General features: G+C 41.2%; 1 protein-coding gene across 1 annotated transcript in view; it reads right to left on the minus strand.

Annotated features, from left to right (window-relative positions):
• The window catches only part of LOC134338322 (triadin-like), a 426,556-nt gene that overhangs the window by 136,297 nt on the left and 271,275 nt on the right, over positions 1–18,984 (minus strand). Inside the window, exons 26-28 of the mRNA XM_063034074.1 lie at positions 13,803–13,841; positions 13,322–13,348; positions 10,467–10,517 (exon numbers count right to left, since the gene is read on the minus strand). Coding sequence (XP_062890144.1) covers positions 10,467–10,517; positions 13,322–13,348; positions 13,803–13,841 — 117 coding nt within the window. The remainder of the gene's footprint in view (positions 1–10,466; positions 10,518–13,321; positions 13,349–13,802; positions 13,842–18,984) is intronic.

An 18,984-nucleotide genomic window follows, 5' to 3' on the forward strand; every position in this document is an offset into this window, starting at 1 on the left:
TGGACAATGTGGATCATAATGTATGAGTACAGTGTGTGACATCACCATTTACTTTACCTTTTGGAAAGCTACCTCACACTGCTTTGTCCATTTCTCCCCAATCTGTAGTAATGAGTTCAAGGGATGGAGCACCATAGTCAGATTTGATGGGAACCTGTTAGAGTAGTTGACAAAGCCTGGGCAGCCCTTACAACACCTAGTCCATAGCTTTCTGCCAGACTGCTGTTGCAGATGCTACTCCAGAAATAGGCCATTATAATGATAAAGCCCTTCGTGAGTATTTATGGTGAGAAATGCTTTGGACTCTTCTTCTATCTCCATCTATAAGTAAGCATCAGCTAAATCCACTTTGCTGAAGTGTTCCCCTCCAGAAAGGTTTGCAAAAATATCCCCTAATCTGGACAGAAGATGTTGGTGAGGCTTAATTTGGAGTAGTAGATCATAAGACATAGACATTGGAGCAGAATTAGGCCATCTGGCCCATCAAGTCTGCTCCGCCTTTCAATCATGGCTGACCATTTTTTCTATCTTCTCCCCCACCCCAGTTCCTGGTATTCCCCCCCGTAACCTTTGATGCCATGTCCAATCAAGAACCTGTCAATCTCTGCCTTAAATACACCTGACAACCCGTCCTCCACAGCTGCATGTGGCAACAAATTCCAAATTCACCACCCTTTGGCTAAAGAAATTTCTCCACATCTCTGTTTCGAAAGGGAACACCTCTATCCTGAGGCTGTGCCCTCTTGTCCAAGACTCTCCCACCATGGGAAACATCATTTCCACATCTACTCTGTCTAGGCCATTCAACATCTGAATCATTTATATACAGCATAAAATGAAGTGGTCCCAACACCGACCCCTGCGGAACACCACTAGTCACTGGCAACCAACCAGAAAAGGATCCTTTTATTCCTACTCGCTACCTCCTATCAATCAGCCAATACTCTAACCATGTTAGTAACTTTACTGTAATACCATGGGCTCTTAACTTGATAAGCCTTGTCAACGGCCTTCTGAAAGTCCAAATATACAACATCCACTGCATCCCCTTTATCTATCCTACTTGTAATCTCCTCAAAACATTCCAACAGGTTTGTCAGGCAGGATTTTCCCTGAAGGGAACCATGCTGACTTTGTACTATCTTATCCTGTGTTACCAAGTACTCCATCACCTCATCCTTAACAATTGACTCTAACATCTTCCCAACCAGTGATGTCAAGCTAACTGGTTTATAATCTCCTTTCTGCTGCCTTCCTCCTTTCTTAGAGTGAAGTTGCAATTTTCCAGTTCTCTGGCACCATGCTAGAGTCCAATGATTTTTGAAAGGTCGTTTCTAATGCTACCTCTTTCAGAACCCTAGGATGCAGTTCATCTGGTCTGGGTGACTCACGCACCTTTAGGTCTTTCAGCTTTTTGAGCACCTTCTCCCTTGTAATAGTAACTGCACCCACTTCTCTTCCTTCACACACTACAACATCAGGCATACTGCTAGTGTCTTCCACAGTAAAGACTGATGCAAAATACTCATTTAGTTCAGCAGCCATCTCCTTGTCCCTGTTATTATTTCTCCTGCCTCATTTCTAGCAGTGCGATATCCACTCTCATTTCTCTTTTATTTTTAACATACTTGAAAACACTTTTACTATCCACTTTGATATTATTTGCTGACTTGCTTTCATATTTCATCTTTTCCCTTCTAATGGTATCATCACCTCCTCCCTCGTGCCCTTTTTTGCATTCTTCAACTATCCCACTTCTTTCTGGATATTATAAAGATGACTTCCTGTTCTCTCTTCATCACATTGTTTTCTCCACTTTTTTTGATTTCGCTTATAATAATGCTTTTCATTTCTACTTTACTGTGATTTGTTTGAATGTCCACTTCTCCTTGTCTAGTTCCCTCCTTTCTTAATTTATTTGCTTTCCTATTCCTTCTAAAACCAACATGTGCTGGAATCCACATCAAGCATAGACTTCACTTTAAGTCTAGATAAGGTTTGTATTATCTCACACATAATGTCTGGTCTTGCCTCTGACTGTAACTCTTTCAGACTCCTGATCATTGTGCTTGAATCAGACAATATTACAACTCTCATTGTTTTTACTTTTAAGCGAGGCACGCACATATCACGTGGAGGCGTCATGATGTATGCAATCCACCAATTTTTACATTTAACCCGCATTGAATTACTTAAATGAACAAACATGCTTAATCAAACAATATATTTACAAGATTATCCAAATACTACTGAAATATTAAATGCACAACAATTATTCCACCTTCATTTGTTTACAAATTTTATACAGGTTAAGAGAGATTGAAAACTCAAAATAGTGATCTTTCAATCTTTAATAATGCTCTTTTTGGTTTCCCCTTTAATACTTTTTTAAGATCAAATAATGGAGTTTTATCAACACCAACTTCCTTTAGAAGCAATGTGAATGAATCAGAATGGATGTGCATTCATTAGACTGTAAGAATAAGAGCTTGCACATTGCCAAGAATGAATTGCAGGATCATTGTTAACCTGACTGTTGCTATAACTTACAAATGTACAAGCACCTTCAACCCCTCTTTGATGCAAGGTGATTATATGGAAGGATGATTCCATACAAACTCAGTCAATTACCTGTCCTCTTGAGAAAGGCAAATAATAAGATTTAATGCAATTTAAAATAAACCAAGAAATGGACTGAAGGATCTTGTTACCCTTTTTGAAGAACAGCTTGAGTATTTAAATAATTTGTCTGTACATCTGAGAGTACTGTCATAAATGGGTTACCCTGAATGGAACCATATCTTTTTTTAAGCAGTACATCATGCCAATCAATCGTGACCTTTGGAAACCAACAGAGGCGGCGTATCAAATGGACACGTACCAAACCATTTAATATTCTAGGTCAAGCACAAATGGCGTGATGTCAGTATCTTGAAAATGACCCTCAGCATCATTAGATCTTTCTTCCATCATTAATATTGTACTTTTAGATGGCTGAGATACTTTAAATATGATAAAAGAGGACAAATCTATTTTGGCATTGAACTATCAAATTAAGTGGGCAGGACAGTAGCCAAGGTGAGCAACATGGTCGTGTAATGGTTAGCGCAGTTGCTTTAAAATACCAGTGATCGTTGATCCCTCCCAAAGGACCACAGCCTTGTCATGGTTTGGAGGCTTGCATGCCTCAAAGACCTGGAGAGCTATGTTGGCTGGAGTTAGGGCTTTACGCTTTTGGTCTTGGTAGGGTCACCATGCCAAACATACCAAAGGGTAGAGGACAGACCAAGAGTGGCCCACCAGTCCTCCAGGTTCAGGGTTCAGCTCAGGATTAACAACCCGAACTAGTAAAACAAAATTGTTACAGAAACAGCAATGAAGGATCCTTCTACATCTGATTGTGATGGTCTCCACCCAGGACTTGCATGACTGACAGTGGTGAAAACCAGGAGGAAGCTATTGACATGATGAAAGGAGCCCTGAACACTGCGGAGATGGAGGACCTTCACTGCTGCCCTGAACACCAGTGGCGTAACAGGCAGGCATACATGATAACTGATCGGTGTTCAATTCCCATCACTGTCTGTAAAGAGTGTGCACATTCTTCTTGTGAATACATAGGTTTCCTCCATTGAATGCTCCGGTTTCCTCCTATATCCCAAAGTACGGATGGTTAGGGTTAAAGAGTTGTGGGCATGCTATCATATTGCCAGAAGCATAGTGACACTTTCAGGCTGCCAGAGCCTAATCCTTGGATTACGTTGGTCATTGATACAAACGATAAATTTCACTGTATGCGTCAATGTTTTGCAGTAGAGTAAATATGACAAATAAAGCTAATCATTTATCATTAAATGAAGAGCTTTCTGGGACATTGCATCACAAATCCTTTGTTGAATCTTTCACTTTCGCATTTCTTCTCATGTCGTGGTGGTGGTGGCTATCCCTCGAGGTCGAGGATGATGGTCTTTGTTCTGTTGATCTACGTATGGGCTCTCAAGTGGCTTATGAGTCCAATCTTGGATTTGAAAGTTCTTCCGCATTCAGGACAGGTAGTTCCAGATGGCCCCGACTTTGTTTTTTGCTGCTTCTCTTTCCATTTTCTTCTCTTTTCTTCTAATTCTGCACATCTGTTGGCTTCGAAAGTTGCAGTTCTTTCTCAGATGATGGCTTGCCAGAGTTTCCTGTCCTTGACATTGGTTTCCCAGTTGCTGATGTTGATGTTATATTTCTTCATGTTGGCTTTTAAGACATCTTTGAATCCCTTCTGTTGTCCGCCTCTTTTACTTTTACCTTCTTTAAGCTGGGAGTAGAAGATTTGTTTCGGCAGACGTTTGTCTTTCGTCCGAACAACATGACTGCTCCGTCTTAGTTGGTTCTTGATGACGTAGGCTTCAATGCTTGTTGTTTTTGCTTCATTTAGCACGCTGATGTTAGTGCTTCTATTGTCCCAGCTGATATTTAAGATGTTTCGAAAACAGCATTGATGGAACTTTTCAAGTGCCTTCAGATGTCGTTGGTATGTTGTCCAGGTTTCTGATGCATACAGGAGCATTGGGATTACCACTGTTTTGTACACTAACATTTTGGTGTCTGTTCGGATGTCGTGATCATGAAAGACTCTTGTTCGGAGATGTCCAAAAGCTGTTCCAGTGCATTTAAGACGATGTTGGATCTCGTCATTAAGGTCGACATTGGGAGGAGAGGTGAATTCCAAGATACGCAAAGTGGTCCTCGTTTTCCAGGGTTGTTTTGTCAAGTTGAAATGATGGTTCTATCTGATTTGTCTCAATAGGTGACGGTTGGTAGATGATCTGAGTCTTCTTGGAATTGATGGTCAGTCCAAGTTTCGTGTATGCACGGTTGAAGGCAGTCAGAATCTGTTGTAGGTGGTTTTCTGAAAGAGCTGCAACACTGTTGTCATCTACATATTGGAACTCGATGAGGGAACTCGTGGATGTCTTCGTTTTGGAGTTGAGATGGGCAAGATTGAAAAGTCTGCCATCTGTTCTGTAAACAATTTCGATTCCTGGGGGTAGGTTGTCCTTGATAATGTGGATGATTGTCGCAATGAAGATGGTGAACAAAGTTGGAGCAATCACGCATCCCTGTTTTACGCCTGATCTAACTTGAAAAGACTCACAGTTACTGTTGCTGACCATGACTGTGGCAAGCATACCACCGTGGAGGAGTCTCAGGATTCGAATGTACTTTTCAGAGCCTCCATAGGTGGATAGGACATCCCATAGGAGTTCCCTTGATACCGAGTCAAAGGCTTTGGTGAAGCCAATGAATGCCATGTACAAAGGTTGAAGTTGTTCACAACATTTTTCTTGTCGTTGTCGCATTGTGAAGATCACGGCGATTGCTCCACGTGATGGTCTAAAACCGGCTTGTGTCTCTAGAAGGATCTTCTCAGCTAAAGGCTTGAGCCGGTTGTTCATGATGCAGGTGAGGATCTTTCCTGCTGTTGCTAACAGGGAAATTCCATGATAATTTCCGCATTCGGATCGATTGCCTTTCCTTTTGTAGATGGTAACTATTGCTGAGTCTCTAAAGTCTGCTGATACGTCTTCATTTATGCAGATCTTGATGAGAAGTTGATGCAGTTGATAATGAAGCGGGTTACCTCCAATTTTGTAGACCTCGGCTGGTATTCCATCAAGTCCAGCGGCCTTGTTGTTTTTCAAGGTTTTGATGGCTTCCTTGACTTCTTCAGGATGGTTCAACCATCCTGAAGAGCAATGCTGACATCAATTCTAGATGGAGCAAGCACTTTGAAGATCTTCTAAATCAAACTGTCTCATTTGACAGGAATGTGATTAACAAAGTTCCAAAACAGCCCGGTGACAACTCCCTAAGCAAAATACCAACACTTCTCATGTACTACAAACATGTAATGTATTGAAAAAGAATCTAGTGCTTTCCCGCCGAATATGATAAATAATCTTCTCGAGCTTCCAGCCCGGTACAGGTATCAACTATAACCAACATTTCGATGATAAACTCTGCCATCTACATCCCTGACAAACTCTGCATTATCCCTGATAAAAATGGCAGAGTTTGTCATCAAAACGTCGGTTATAATCAATACCTGTACCCGGCTGGAAGCCCGAGAGGAGTTTATTCATTACGTAATGTATTGTTGACATTTAAATCAGAAAGCATAACGATTGCAAAATTAGTTCATATCTAAATGCACTAAACCTGTTTTCCTTGTACACGCATCTTTATTCTAAGATAGCTATTGCTTGCTTTGTAGATCTGGTGGTATGTTTTCTCTGTACTCTTTCAATTTTATTGATATCTTTCCTGTCGGTGGGTGACTAGAATTGCACACAATACTCCAAATTAGACCTCACCAACGTATTATACAACTTCAACATATCTTATCTTTTGTACTGAATACATTGATTTATAAAGGCCAATATGCCCAAAGCTCTCTTTACGACGTTATCTACTTGTGACGTCATTTTCAAGGAATTATGGATCTGTATTCCCGGACCCCTCTGTTCCATAACACTCCTCAGTGCCCTTCCACTCAATATGTAAGACCTACTCTGGTTTGTCCTCCCAAAGTGCAACACCCCACACTTGTTTGCAATGAAATCCATCTGCAATTTTTCAGCACATTTATCACGCTAGTCCAGATCCTGCTACAATCTTTGATAGCCTTCTTCTCTGACCACTACCCCCTCAGTCTTGGAGCCATAATGTTGAATAAATTATGCATTTCCAAGTCAGAATGTGTGTGACTTGGAGGGAAACTTCAGGTGGTAGTCTTACTATGTGCCTTTTGCCTTGTCTTTCTTGGTGGAGGTCAGAAGTTTGAAGATTGCTATTAGAGGTTCCCTGGAAGGTAGATGGGGTACATTTTGTAGATTTTCCAATCTCTATATGACCATGCTGGAGGGAATAAATATTTAGGAAGATTGATCATGTACCATTCAGGCTGGCTGCTTAGTCCTGGCTGGTGCTGAACTTCTTGACTATTGTTGGAACAAAAATCATCATGGCAAGTTGAGATGATTCCATCAGACTCCTGACTTAAACGATGCAGATTGTGGAAAGACCTTGGGATATCATGAGGTGAGTCACTCACTACAGGATGCCCAGCTTCGCCAGTGGGACACTTCTTGTACAAAATACTTGTTTCATCGGTGTGTGTGCAAGGCGGCAGCACGTTACAGTAACTTCCTTTCTTTCATTTGTTTTTGTACTAGCTGGCAATACTGTGAAATAACAATGGCCATTAATCTGTTTAAGAACATTTTCACCATCCTTCTAGCTCTTGGGATACTTTTATTCCATCGAGTGCTTTGACTACAGTAGTGAAGGCAAAATTATGCATATGAGGAAGCAGCCTTTGTTTGCCCAGCAGAAGCTCGATATTCCGGACGAGATGAGACTGAGATACCGAGGCTGCAGATCAGGTAAAAAGCAGCGCAACAAGAGATGGAGATACGAACCATCTCACATCTATCATTATGGAGAATGTAAGATCACTGGCAAATAAAATGGAGGAACTAGCAGTACTCACAAGGACACAGAACGGATACCAGGAACGCAGTGTTTTGTGTTTCACTGAGACATGGCTACACGAGCAAATCCCAGATTCCAACGCTACTGTGAATGAGTTTTCAACGATACAAGCACACAGTGCTGTAAGAGGAAGGGAAGTGGACTTGCTGTGCCTGTGATCAACAGATTGTGTAATCCTGGTCACATTTCTGTGCAAGAACAAATCTGTAGTCTGGACATTGAACTGATTGCTGAGAGTTTGTATCTGTTTTATCTACCGCATGAATTCAGCCAAGTCGTTTTGCTCGTTGTCTGTATTCTGTGTTCCAGACACAGTGCTGATGCTGCGTGTGGTGTCATACACACTTCCATTGCAACAATCCAGACTCAGCACCCCAATGCGTTCACTGGGGAACTTCAATCATGTTTCTCTCTCGACACCCCTACCCACCTTCAATCAGTTTGTCAAGTGCCATACAAGATAAAATAAAACACTGGACGTCATATGCAAATATTAAAGATGCACACAGCTCCGCAGCTCTCCCCCCACTTGGAAGATCAGATCATAACCTGGTTCACCTCATGCCCTTGTATAAGCCTAAAGTACAGCAACAGCGAGCTACTACCGAGATAGTAAAGAAATGGTCTCTAGATGCCGGGGCCATCAAGGCCTTGAAGGGCTGCTTTGAGGCTACTGATTGGAAAGTGCTTTCTGAACCATATGGGGAGGACATTAAAGGACGTACTGTTTGCATCACTGGCTACACCAACTTCTGTGTGGACATTGTAATACCATCAAGGTCTGTTTATTGCTTCCCTAACAACAAACCACAGGTCACCGTGGATCTAAAGGCCTTTCTGAACCATAAAAAAGATCAGGAGACAGGGAAGAATTGAAACATGAGCAGAAGGAGCTAAAGGAGATGATCAAGGTGTCTAAAGAGGAATACAGGAGAGAGCTGAAGAACAAACTTGGGGAGAATAGCGCACAGGAGGTGTGGAGAGGTATGAAGAACATCACTGGCTTCAATCAGTCTAGCTGTAGAGTCTTGGAATGCAGCCGAGAATGGGTTAATGAGTTAAACCAATTCTTCAATAGGTTTGACAATTGCCCTCCTGTTCACACCCCCCTCAGCACACCAATCCAGGTACCAAGGCACCCAGTGCTCCCTCCGCACCAATGACTCCCCTCCTCCCTCCTCCCCCTTCCAGCTCAACACATGGATGAACAACCCAGGCAACCATTGTCTACATCTCCTCCTTCTTCTGCACCTACTATCCACACCTCCATATACTAACTCCCAATCGTCACCTCCCCCAGTCCCCCAGACATCATGGACTTCGCTACTGAGCAGGTGAGAAGGGCTCTGGGGAAACTAAGCATTGGGACCGAATGGTATGAACTTCAATGTCCTGAAGGAGTGTGCTGAGCAGCTTTGTGGAGTTCTCCAGCACATTTTAAATCTGAGTCTCAGTCTGGAAATGGTCCCGACTGTGTGGAAAACATCATGTGCGGTCTCAGTGCCCAAGAAGGGCCAACCAAAAGTCTTGAATGACTACTGTCCAGTGGCCCTGACCTCACACATCATGAAGACCCTAGAGGGGCTGGTTCTGGTTCACTTCGGACTGCTGGTCAGACCAGCCCTTGATCCCCTACAGTTTGCTTACCAGGAGCACATTGGAGTCGATGATGCTGTCATCTACCTGCTGAACAGAGCCTACTCCCACTTGCATAAGCAGGGCAGCACTGTGAGAATCATATTTGTTGATTTCTCAAGTGCCTTCAATAGCATACAGCCCTCATTGCTGGGGGAAAAGCTCCATATCAATGCAGATTGGCACTTCCATTGTATCCTGGATCATGGACTAACTGTCTGGCAGACCACAGTTTGGCAGCTTCAGAGCTGTGTGTCAGACATGGCTATAAGCAGCACTGGAGGCTCACAGGGGACTGTATTGACTCCCTTCCTATTTACCCTGCATACCTTGGACTTTAGTTACAACACTGAATCATATCATCTGCAGAAATTCTCTGATGACTCAGCAATAGTTGGGTGTATAAAAGGAGGATGGGAGGACAAATAAAGGCCCTGGTGGAGTGCTTTGTCAAAAGGTGCAAGATGAATCATCTGCAGCTCAACATTAGCAAGACAAAGGAGATGGTGATGGACTATGAGAAGACTAAGCCTGCCCTATTCACTATTACTGTTGATGGTGAGGATGTGGATTTGGGGAGGACCTACAAGTACCTGGGGGTGCACCTGGATGATAGACTTGAGTGGAGCACCAACACAGAGGCTGTGTACAAGAAGGGCGAGAGTCACCTCTACTTCCTGAGAAAACTGAGGTCCTTTGGAGTATGCAGGCCTCTCCTTCACGTTCTACCAGTCTGTTGTCGCCAGTACAATCTTCTATGTAGTGGTGTGCTGGGGCAATGGCATCAACATGGGTAATGCCAACAGACTCAATAAACTTTTCACTTCTCTTCTAATATTACCAACAGTAGCAAAAGACAGGTTTAATGAAAGCTCTTAATAGGGAAATTGGACTCAAGGTTTGAGCGAAATAAATTGCAGCATGATGTGGAAATGACAGAAGAGTAGGACTTGTTGCATTTCCCCTACAAGTTGCTAGCATCGACTCAATTGTCCACAATAACAGTTTGATCAATAGATTATTCTTGTTAACATAAGGAGGAACTGGAGCAGAAACCCAAGCAACATAAGCAGGTGAATAAATGGAAGGCTAGACAACTCTTCCCTTCCCAGTTAAATCTGGTTCCTGTAGACAAGTGGTTGGTTGGGCAGGGAAGATGAAGTAGTTAATTATGGTGTTCTGTTCTCACGGTACAGGGCAGGCTTTGTGTAGCTGCTCATCTACACCACATGTTCATAAACTTGAAATTTAGGAATGCTTTTCTGCCGTTACATAATAAACTTTTTTACCTTTCACCTTTGGCTTGGTTGAAGGTTTTCTTTGCTCTTCTTTTTCTATTTCTGCAAATAACATTATTGTTAAAAGTTATACAAGTAATGCACATAATACTCAATTGTCTGACAATACGGATGACTATCCAAATTTGATATCAATGTGATTTTTGGGGTACTTAGGCCCGAGGAAGATTTTAATACACATTTAAGAGAATAGAAGAATATTGAATTGTGCAGCTAGAATTTTCAGGAGTTGTATTCTTTCACAGACTATTCTATACAATATAAAACAAGCTGCTCTTGAAGTTTACACCACTGACATTAAAATATCCCGTAGATCATTATATTAAAGAAAATGATGCCAAGGCACCCAGTGAAGTACTAAACCAACCAGCACAGAGTTTGTTCAAAGACTTGGTTTTGAAGGAAAATTTTAATTGAAAGAGAGATCAAGTGACATGGAAGCTCAGGTAAAGAATTCTAAAACTTTGCTTATGAATCTCCCAGGCACTTAAGTCCTGAAGAAGGGTCTCAACAAAAAACACTGACTGCTTATTTGTTTCCATCGATGCTGCCTGACTTGCTAAGTTCCTTCAGCATTTTGTGTGTGTTGCTTTGGACTTCCAGTACCTGCAGACTTCTGTGTGTTAATTCATCATGGCAACTCACCCTTCCTGCTATTGACAAAAAACAGATAATGTTGTGTCTGGGTCCAGTGTCTCAGCCATACTGTGTAGTAGTGCAGCAGTTCTCTTACTGGAATAGTTTCCAGAGTTCAGAACCATTGGTTCTGAGATTCAAATTTAAATCTGGGGTAAAAGCATAATCTCGGCAACTATGATCGGACAAAGTCAGCATGGATTTGTGAAAGGAAAATCATGTCTGACGAATCTCATAGAATTTTTTGAGGATGTAACTAGTAGAGTGGATAGGGGAGAACCAGTGGATGTGGTATATTTGGATTTTCAAAAGGCTTTTGACAAGGTCCCACACAGGAGATTAGTGTGAAAACTTAAAGCACACGGTATTGGGGGTAAGGTATTGGTGTGGGTGGAGAATTGGTTAGCAGACAGGAAGCAAAGAGTGGGAATAAACGGGACCTTTTCAGAATGGCAGGCGGTGACTAGTGGGGTACCGCAAGGCTCAGTGCTGGGACCCCAGTTGTTTACAATATATATTAATGACTTGGATGAGGGAATTAAATGCAGCATCTCCAAGTTTGCGGATGACACGAAGCTGGGTGGCAGTGTTAGCAGTGAGGAGGATGCTAAGAGGATGCAAGGTGACTTGGATAGGTTGGGTGAGTGGGCAAACTCATGGCAGATGCAATTTAATGTGGATAAATGTGAAGTTATCCACTTTGGTGGCAAAAATAAGAAAACAGATTATTATCTGAATGGTGGCCGATTAGGAAAAGGGGAGGTGCAACGAGACCTGGGTGTCATTATACACCAGTCATTGTAAGTGGGCATGCAGGTACAGCAGGCGGTGAAAAAGGCGAATGGTATGCTGGCATTTATAGCGAGAGGATTCGAGTACAGGAGCAGGGAGGTACTACTGCAGTTGTACAAGGCCTTGGTGAGACCACACCTGGAGTATTGTGTGCAGTTTTGGTCCCCTAACCTGAGGAAAGACATCTTTGCCATAGAGGGAGTACAAAGAAGGTTCACCAGATTGATTCCTGGGATGGCAGGACTTTCATATGAAGAAAGACTGGATGAACTGGGCTTGTACTCGTTGGAATTTAGAAGATTGAGGGGGGATCTGATTGAAACGTATAAGATCCTAAAGGGATTGGACAGGCTAGATGCAGGAAGATTGTTCCCGATGTTGGGGAAGTCCAGAACGAGGGGTCACAGTTTGAGGATAGAGGGGAAGCCTTTTAGGACAGAGATTAGGAAAAACTTCCTCACACAGAGAGTGGTGAATCTGTGGAATTCTCTGCCACGGGAAACTGTTGAGGCCAGTTCATTGGCTATGTTTAAGAGGGAGTTAGATATGGCCCTTGTGGCTACAGGGGTCAGGGGGTATGGAGGGAAGGCTGGGGCGGGGTTCTGAGTTGGATGATCAGCCATGATCATAATAAATGGCGGTGCAGGCTCAAAGGGCCGAATGGCCTACTCCTGCACCTATTTTCTATGTTTCTATGTTTCTATGAAATGAATGATTTATTGTAAAACCATCTAGTTTACTAACGTCCTCAAGAAAGGTACTCTGTAATCCTTGCATTATCTAGTTTATGAATAACTTCAGATTCTTTTAACCATGCTCAGTTCTGGGGCAATTGGAGAGCAATATTAAATATAGACCTGATCGGATCCTGTAAATAACTTTGAGAATAACTAAAAGAAGATCCGACTCCTTTGTAAGCTCCTTTGGTTTCCACTAAATACACCTGGGCATGCTTAAAAATTATTCGGTAAGACGGAAGGTAGTCAGAGGTTGAAGGGTAGATTTGATCAGATAGGGTTAGGGGTAGGGAGAAGTGAAGGGCTAAAGCACAGAGAGTTTATGTTGATGATCAATTAAACAGCTGAGGAAATGAACAGGATGTGGGCTTAGTTGGAGACTTATGGCAGCAGAAGCGGGCCCAAAGGATCAAAGAGTTAAGATCCTCACAGGAATATTGAACTGGGTGACTGTTGGTTAATAGAAATTCAGCCATTCCAGCTCTCTGCATGAACTGACTGCAGGGAAATTTGAGCAGTCCTTCTTTTCCCAGAAATTATGCCTCTTTGATCACTTGTGACCAATATGTTCCAAAGTGCATCTTTGGCCAAATAGATTCAATTATAATAACATAAAATAGAAGACATTTCATACATATAGAATTTCCTGAACATTACAGTAGCCAGCAAAGAACCACTTACTTTTTTCTTTGTCTTTTGATGGGTGAACTGAAAAAAACATACTGTGTTACACCTTTATAGTGAGCTGTATTTTTCTCCTTTATTCATAGCAAGTATTTCAAGTATTTCTGCAGACTCCCTATTTCCTCAACACTATCCGCCCCTCCACCTATCTTTGTACCATTCGCAAACTTGACTACACATCATCCAAACCATTAACATATAACATGAAAAGGAGCAGTCCCAACACTGACCCCTGTTGATTTATTGTGATGCACACCTTTTATAATGATTAAGCACTAGAAGTGAAAGAATGAATTTTCAAAGGACTTTAAAAGGTTAATTTGGCATTTATTCCCTTTTTCAAGAAAGAGATTTCAGCAAAATCCATTTTCTATGCATTTATTCTTATTTTCAGAATCCATGAACTTCTCATTATGTTGCTCCTTCTAGTTTCTGAAATTTTATCATTATTGTAGAAGTGTGTAAGTTAAAAACTCACCTTTCTCTTTTGAAGTCTTTATTTTTTCTTTCTTTGAGTCTATAAGCAATAAAGAAAATTTGTCATTTTTCATTTGTAAATGTCCATATAACGGAAAAGATAGAAATTTCACTGTGGTTTGAGTACATGAGTTGTACATTGTAGAAAGCAGAGGTATGGAACTTTCTGTTCACCCAAACAACATTATGGAAAGAAGTTTTGTCCTGTAGGAACATGTGCAAGGCCTTCAATGCTAATAATGTTAAATAAATGCGTTGGAACACCAAGGTGCTGCATGTGTTCACTCATGTGATTATCTGAGTACTTCACTTAATTTCATCAGATTAATATCCAAGGTCAGAGTTCCTCAACATTTTGTGTGTGTTGCTTTGGACTTCCAGCATCTGCAGACTTTGTCATGTTTATGGTCTAAGGTCAGAGCCTTGTTCTCTGTGTACATGTTGTTGTCAATAAACAGCAGCTCTTGTAGTCCTGCACCATGGTGGTTCAAAAGTTGTACAGTGGCAGAATCATACTTGAAACGTCCTTCAGCCCATCACTAGAGGGCCAACCATCAATCAATAAACTTGCACTGATATTTTTTTCCCTCTCTTGTTTGACAGCTCACCATTCACTCACCCATCCACGATTCATCTGCCATCCATATGCACTAAATGTTAGTAGAAATCAGCAGCTAAGGAAAGAGAGATCAGTCAAAGTTTCAGGCCAGTGACTCTTCATCACAACTGCTACTGATGGAAATCCCATCAGAGGGAGAGCAGATTAACTTGTTCAAGGTAAGCAAATCTGTTAGAAAAGTCACAGTGAATTCAGTTCTGAGGAAGAGTCACTGGCCTGAAACTTTGAATTATTTCTCTTTCCACAGATACTGCCTGACTGGCTGAGTTCTTCCATCTCTTCTGTTTTAGTTTCCAACTCCAGCACCCACACTTCTGTTTTCCATGTATCAGTAGAGATTGTAATACTATAACTATCTATTAACATTTTACTTTTAGTTACTGAGTAATTTTTATTTGAAGGCAGGAAGAACAACACCCTTAAAAATGAAATTCAGCTGATAAGTGCTCCGGAACAAGATTTCTCTCCTAGCAGCTGTGTCCCTGGGATTCACACGCCGGTGATATGTCTACACAAACCAAATAATAATGCATCAGTAGTATGATCTGACTGAAAACTCTGTCAAAATGAAGTCCTAACGAGGTGTAGTGGAAGCCTCCTTATTACAACTCAAGTTTGCACAGTGATTTTGGCTGACATAGTACATTGAAGCATGTAGACATTTCACAACAAGAGTGTGAAAGCAAAATTTAAGGACCAGCATATGAGAACAGACATATCAGAATACAAGCAGATCTTGCAAAATGATCCCTCCAAAATATTAACCTCTGACACAATGAATTCTGCTGTAATTTTCTCAAGTGATTTTACTTTATCGGTGTGCTCATCCTTGTGCATAATTGAATGCAATCTAGGTTTAATTTTTATGAAAGTCAAGAAATGCCTTTGGATTCTAACATCATTGAATAATTTCTAAACATAGAAGAAAGAACATCCAATCCCTTAGACAGATCTTGCGCTAGCAGGAAGGAAAGCTTAGAAAAGCTGGTAAGCTTATGTTTCCCATATCTGTCAGTGATCAGTAGTTGTTATACCCTGTTAGCAAAATTCAGTAGCTAGGAATTTCAGCTACATTACACAGATGTTTCTAGTGGCAAGAGATATATAGATCAATTAAACTGTCAAGACCAGTGCAGCCTTAGTTATAAAAATCTCTGTTAACATTAATATGAATCTTTAGATCATACCTTAACTCACTTCGGTATGTTCAATTATTATACTTGTGTTTGTTGATCTCAAATCTCTCAGGTAATGCTATAAAGACCTAGATATGCCAGTGAGCCAGCTGAGCTTACTGATCGCAGACTCAGAATCCTTTTGGAGAAAAGATTTCTTCTTATCTTCGTCCTGAATGACTGACTCTTTATTTTGAGTGTGACACAGGAAGGAGAAACATCATCCACGCAGCCACTCTGTGAAACTCCATATAGAATTTTGTATATTTCTAAGACACCATCTTTCATTCTTCTCAATTCTAGAAAGTATAAGCCCTGTCTGCTTACTCGGTCCCCTATCCAATCCAAAGAGCTGCTTTGGTCAATAGTCCTCAGTATTATTTAATTACTATTTTTTTTTTGATTTGCACAGTTTGACTTCTTTTATACATTGTTTGTCAGGCTGCATGTAGTTCTTAGACTAAAAGACCATAATGCCATATAACATAGGAGCAGAATCAGGCCATTTGGCCCATTGAGCCTGCTCCATCATTCCATTGTGGCTGATTTATAATCCCTCTAAACTCCATTATTCTGTCTTCTCCCTGTAACATTTGCTTGTCAGACAAAATATTACAGCGGTGCTTTGGCAGGGTAGATTAGAGGACTCGTCTAGGGAGGCTATTTGGGTAGAATTGAGGAATTGAGTGACGCTTATAGGGGTGTATTATAGACCACCTAATGGGGAGCGAGAATTGGAGGAGCAAATTTGTAAGGAGATAGCAGATATTTGTAGTAAGCACAAGGTTGTGATTGTGGGAGATTTTAATTTTCCACACATAGACTGGGAAGCCCACTCTGTAAAAAGGCTGGATGGTTTGGAGTTTGTAAATTGTGTGCAAGATAGTTTTTTGCAGCAATACATAGAGGTATCAACTAGAGAAGGGGCAGTGTTGGATCTCCTGTTAGTGAATGAAATAGGTCAGGTGAAGAAGGTTTGACCACTTCGGGTCCAGTGATCACAATGCTATTAGTTTCAATATAATTATGGAGACGGATAGGTCTGGACCCAGGGTTGAGATTTTGGTTGGAGAAAGGCTAACTTTGAGGAGATGCAAAAGGATTCAGAAGGAGTGGATTGGGATAACTTGTTTTATGGGAAGAATGTAATAGAGAAATGGAGGTCATTTAAAGGTGAAGTTTTGAGAGTACAGAATCTTTATGTTCCTGTTAGGATGAAAGGAAAGGTTAAAAGTTTGAGAGAGCCATAGTTTTCAAGGGATATTGGAAACTTGGTTCAGAAAAAGAGAGATATCTACAATAAATATAGGCAGCACGGAGAACATGAGATGCTCGAGGAATATAAAGAATCTTATAAAGAATCTTAAGAAAGAAATTAGAAAAGCTAAAAGAAGATATGAGGTTGCTTTGGCAAGTAAGGTGAAAATAAATCCCAAAGAGTTCTACCATTATACTAATAGCAAAAGGATAGTGAGGGATAAAATTGGTCACTTAGAGAATCAGAGTGGACAGCTATGTGTGGAGCCAAAAGAGATAGAAACATAAAAACATAGAAAATAGGTGCAGGAGTAGGCCATTCGGCCCTTCAAGCCTGCACAGCCATTTATTATGATCATGGCTGATCATCCAACTCCATACATTCAACAGATGGGAGAGATTCTGAACAATTTCTTTTCTTCGGTATTCACTAAGGAGAAGGATATTGAATTGGGTAAGATAAGAGAAACAGGTAGGGAAGTTATGGAAATTATGATGATTAAAGAGGAAGTACTGGAGCTTTTAAGGAATTAAAAAGTGGATAAGTCTCCAGGTCCTGACAGGTTATTCCCTAGGACCCTGAGGGAAGTTAGTGTGGAAATAGCAGGGGCTCTGACAGAAATATTTCAAATGTCATTAGAAACGGGGATGGTGCCGGAGGATTGGCGTATTTCTCATGTTGTTCCATTGTTTGGAAAGGGTTTTAAGAGTAAACCTAGCAATTATTGGCCTGTAAGTTTGACGTCAGTGGTGGGTAAATTGATGGAAAGTATTCTTAGGGATGGTATATATAATTATCTGGATAGACAGGGTCTGATTAGGAACAGTCAACATGGATTTGTGCGTGGAAGGTCATGTTTGACAAATCTTATTGAATTTTTTGAAGAGGTTACGAGGAAAGTTGACAATGGTAAAGCAGTGGATGTTGTCTATATGGACTTCAGTAAGGCCTTTGACAAGGTCCCACACAGAAGGTTGGTTAGGAAGGTTCAATGGTTAGGTGTTAATATTAAAGTAGTAAAATGAATTCAGCAGTGGCTGGATGGGAGACGCCAGAGAGTAGTGGTGGATAACTGTTTGTCAGAATGGAGTTTGGTAACTAGTGGTGTGCCTCAGGGATCTGTAGTGGATCCAGTGTTATTTGTCATATACATTAATGATCTGGATGATGGGGTGGTAAATTGGATGAGTAAGTATGCAGATGACACTAAGATAGGTGGAGTTGTTGATAATGAAGTAGATTTTCAAAGCCTGCAGAGAGATTTAGGCCAGTTAGAAGAGTGGGCTGAAAGATGGCAGATGGAGTTTAATAAATGTGAAGTGCTACGTTTTGGTAGAACTAATCAAAATAGGACATACATGGTAAATGGTAGGGCATTGAAGAATGCAGTAGAACAGAGGGATCTAGGAATAATGGTGCATAGTTCCCTGAAGGTGAAATCTCATGTGGATAGGGGGGTGAAGAAAGCTTTTAGTATGCTGGCCTTTATAAATCAGAGCATTGAGTATAGGAGTTGCGATGTAATGTTGAAATTGTACAAGGCATTGGTGAGGCCAAATTTGAAGTATTGTGTACAGTTTTGGACACCGAATTATAGGAAAGATGTCAACAAAATAGAGAGAGTACAGGGAAAATTTACTAGAATGTTACCTAGGTTTCATCACCTAAGTTACAGAGAAAGGTTGAACAAGTTGGGTCTTTATTCTTTGGAATGTAGAAGGTTGAGGGGGGACTTGATAGAGGTATTTAAAATTATGAGGGGGTTAGATAGAGTTGACGTGGATAGGCTTTTTCCATTGAGAGTTGGGGAGATTCAAACAAGAGGACATGAGTTGAGAGTTAAAGGGCAAAAGTTTAGGGGTAATATGAGGGGGAACATCTTTACTCAGAGAGTGGTAGCTGTGTGGAACGAGCTTCCAGCAGAAGTGGCTGAGGCAGGTTTGATGTTGTCGTTTAAAGTTAAATTGGATAGATATATGGACAAGAAAGGAATGGAGGGTTATGGGCTGAGTGCAGGTTGGTGGGACTAGGTGAGAGTAAGAGTTCGGTATGGACTAGAAGGGCTGAGATGGCCTGTTTCCATGCTGTAATTGTTATATGGTTAATAGGTGGGACAGAATTAGGGTGTTTA

Source organism: Mobula hypostoma, chromosome 2, assembly GCF_963921235.1.
Source record: "Mobula hypostoma chromosome 2, sMobHyp1.1, whole genome shotgun sequence".
Lineage (NCBI taxonomy): Eukaryota > Metazoa > Chordata > Chondrichthyes > Myliobatiformes > Myliobatidae > Mobula > Mobula hypostoma.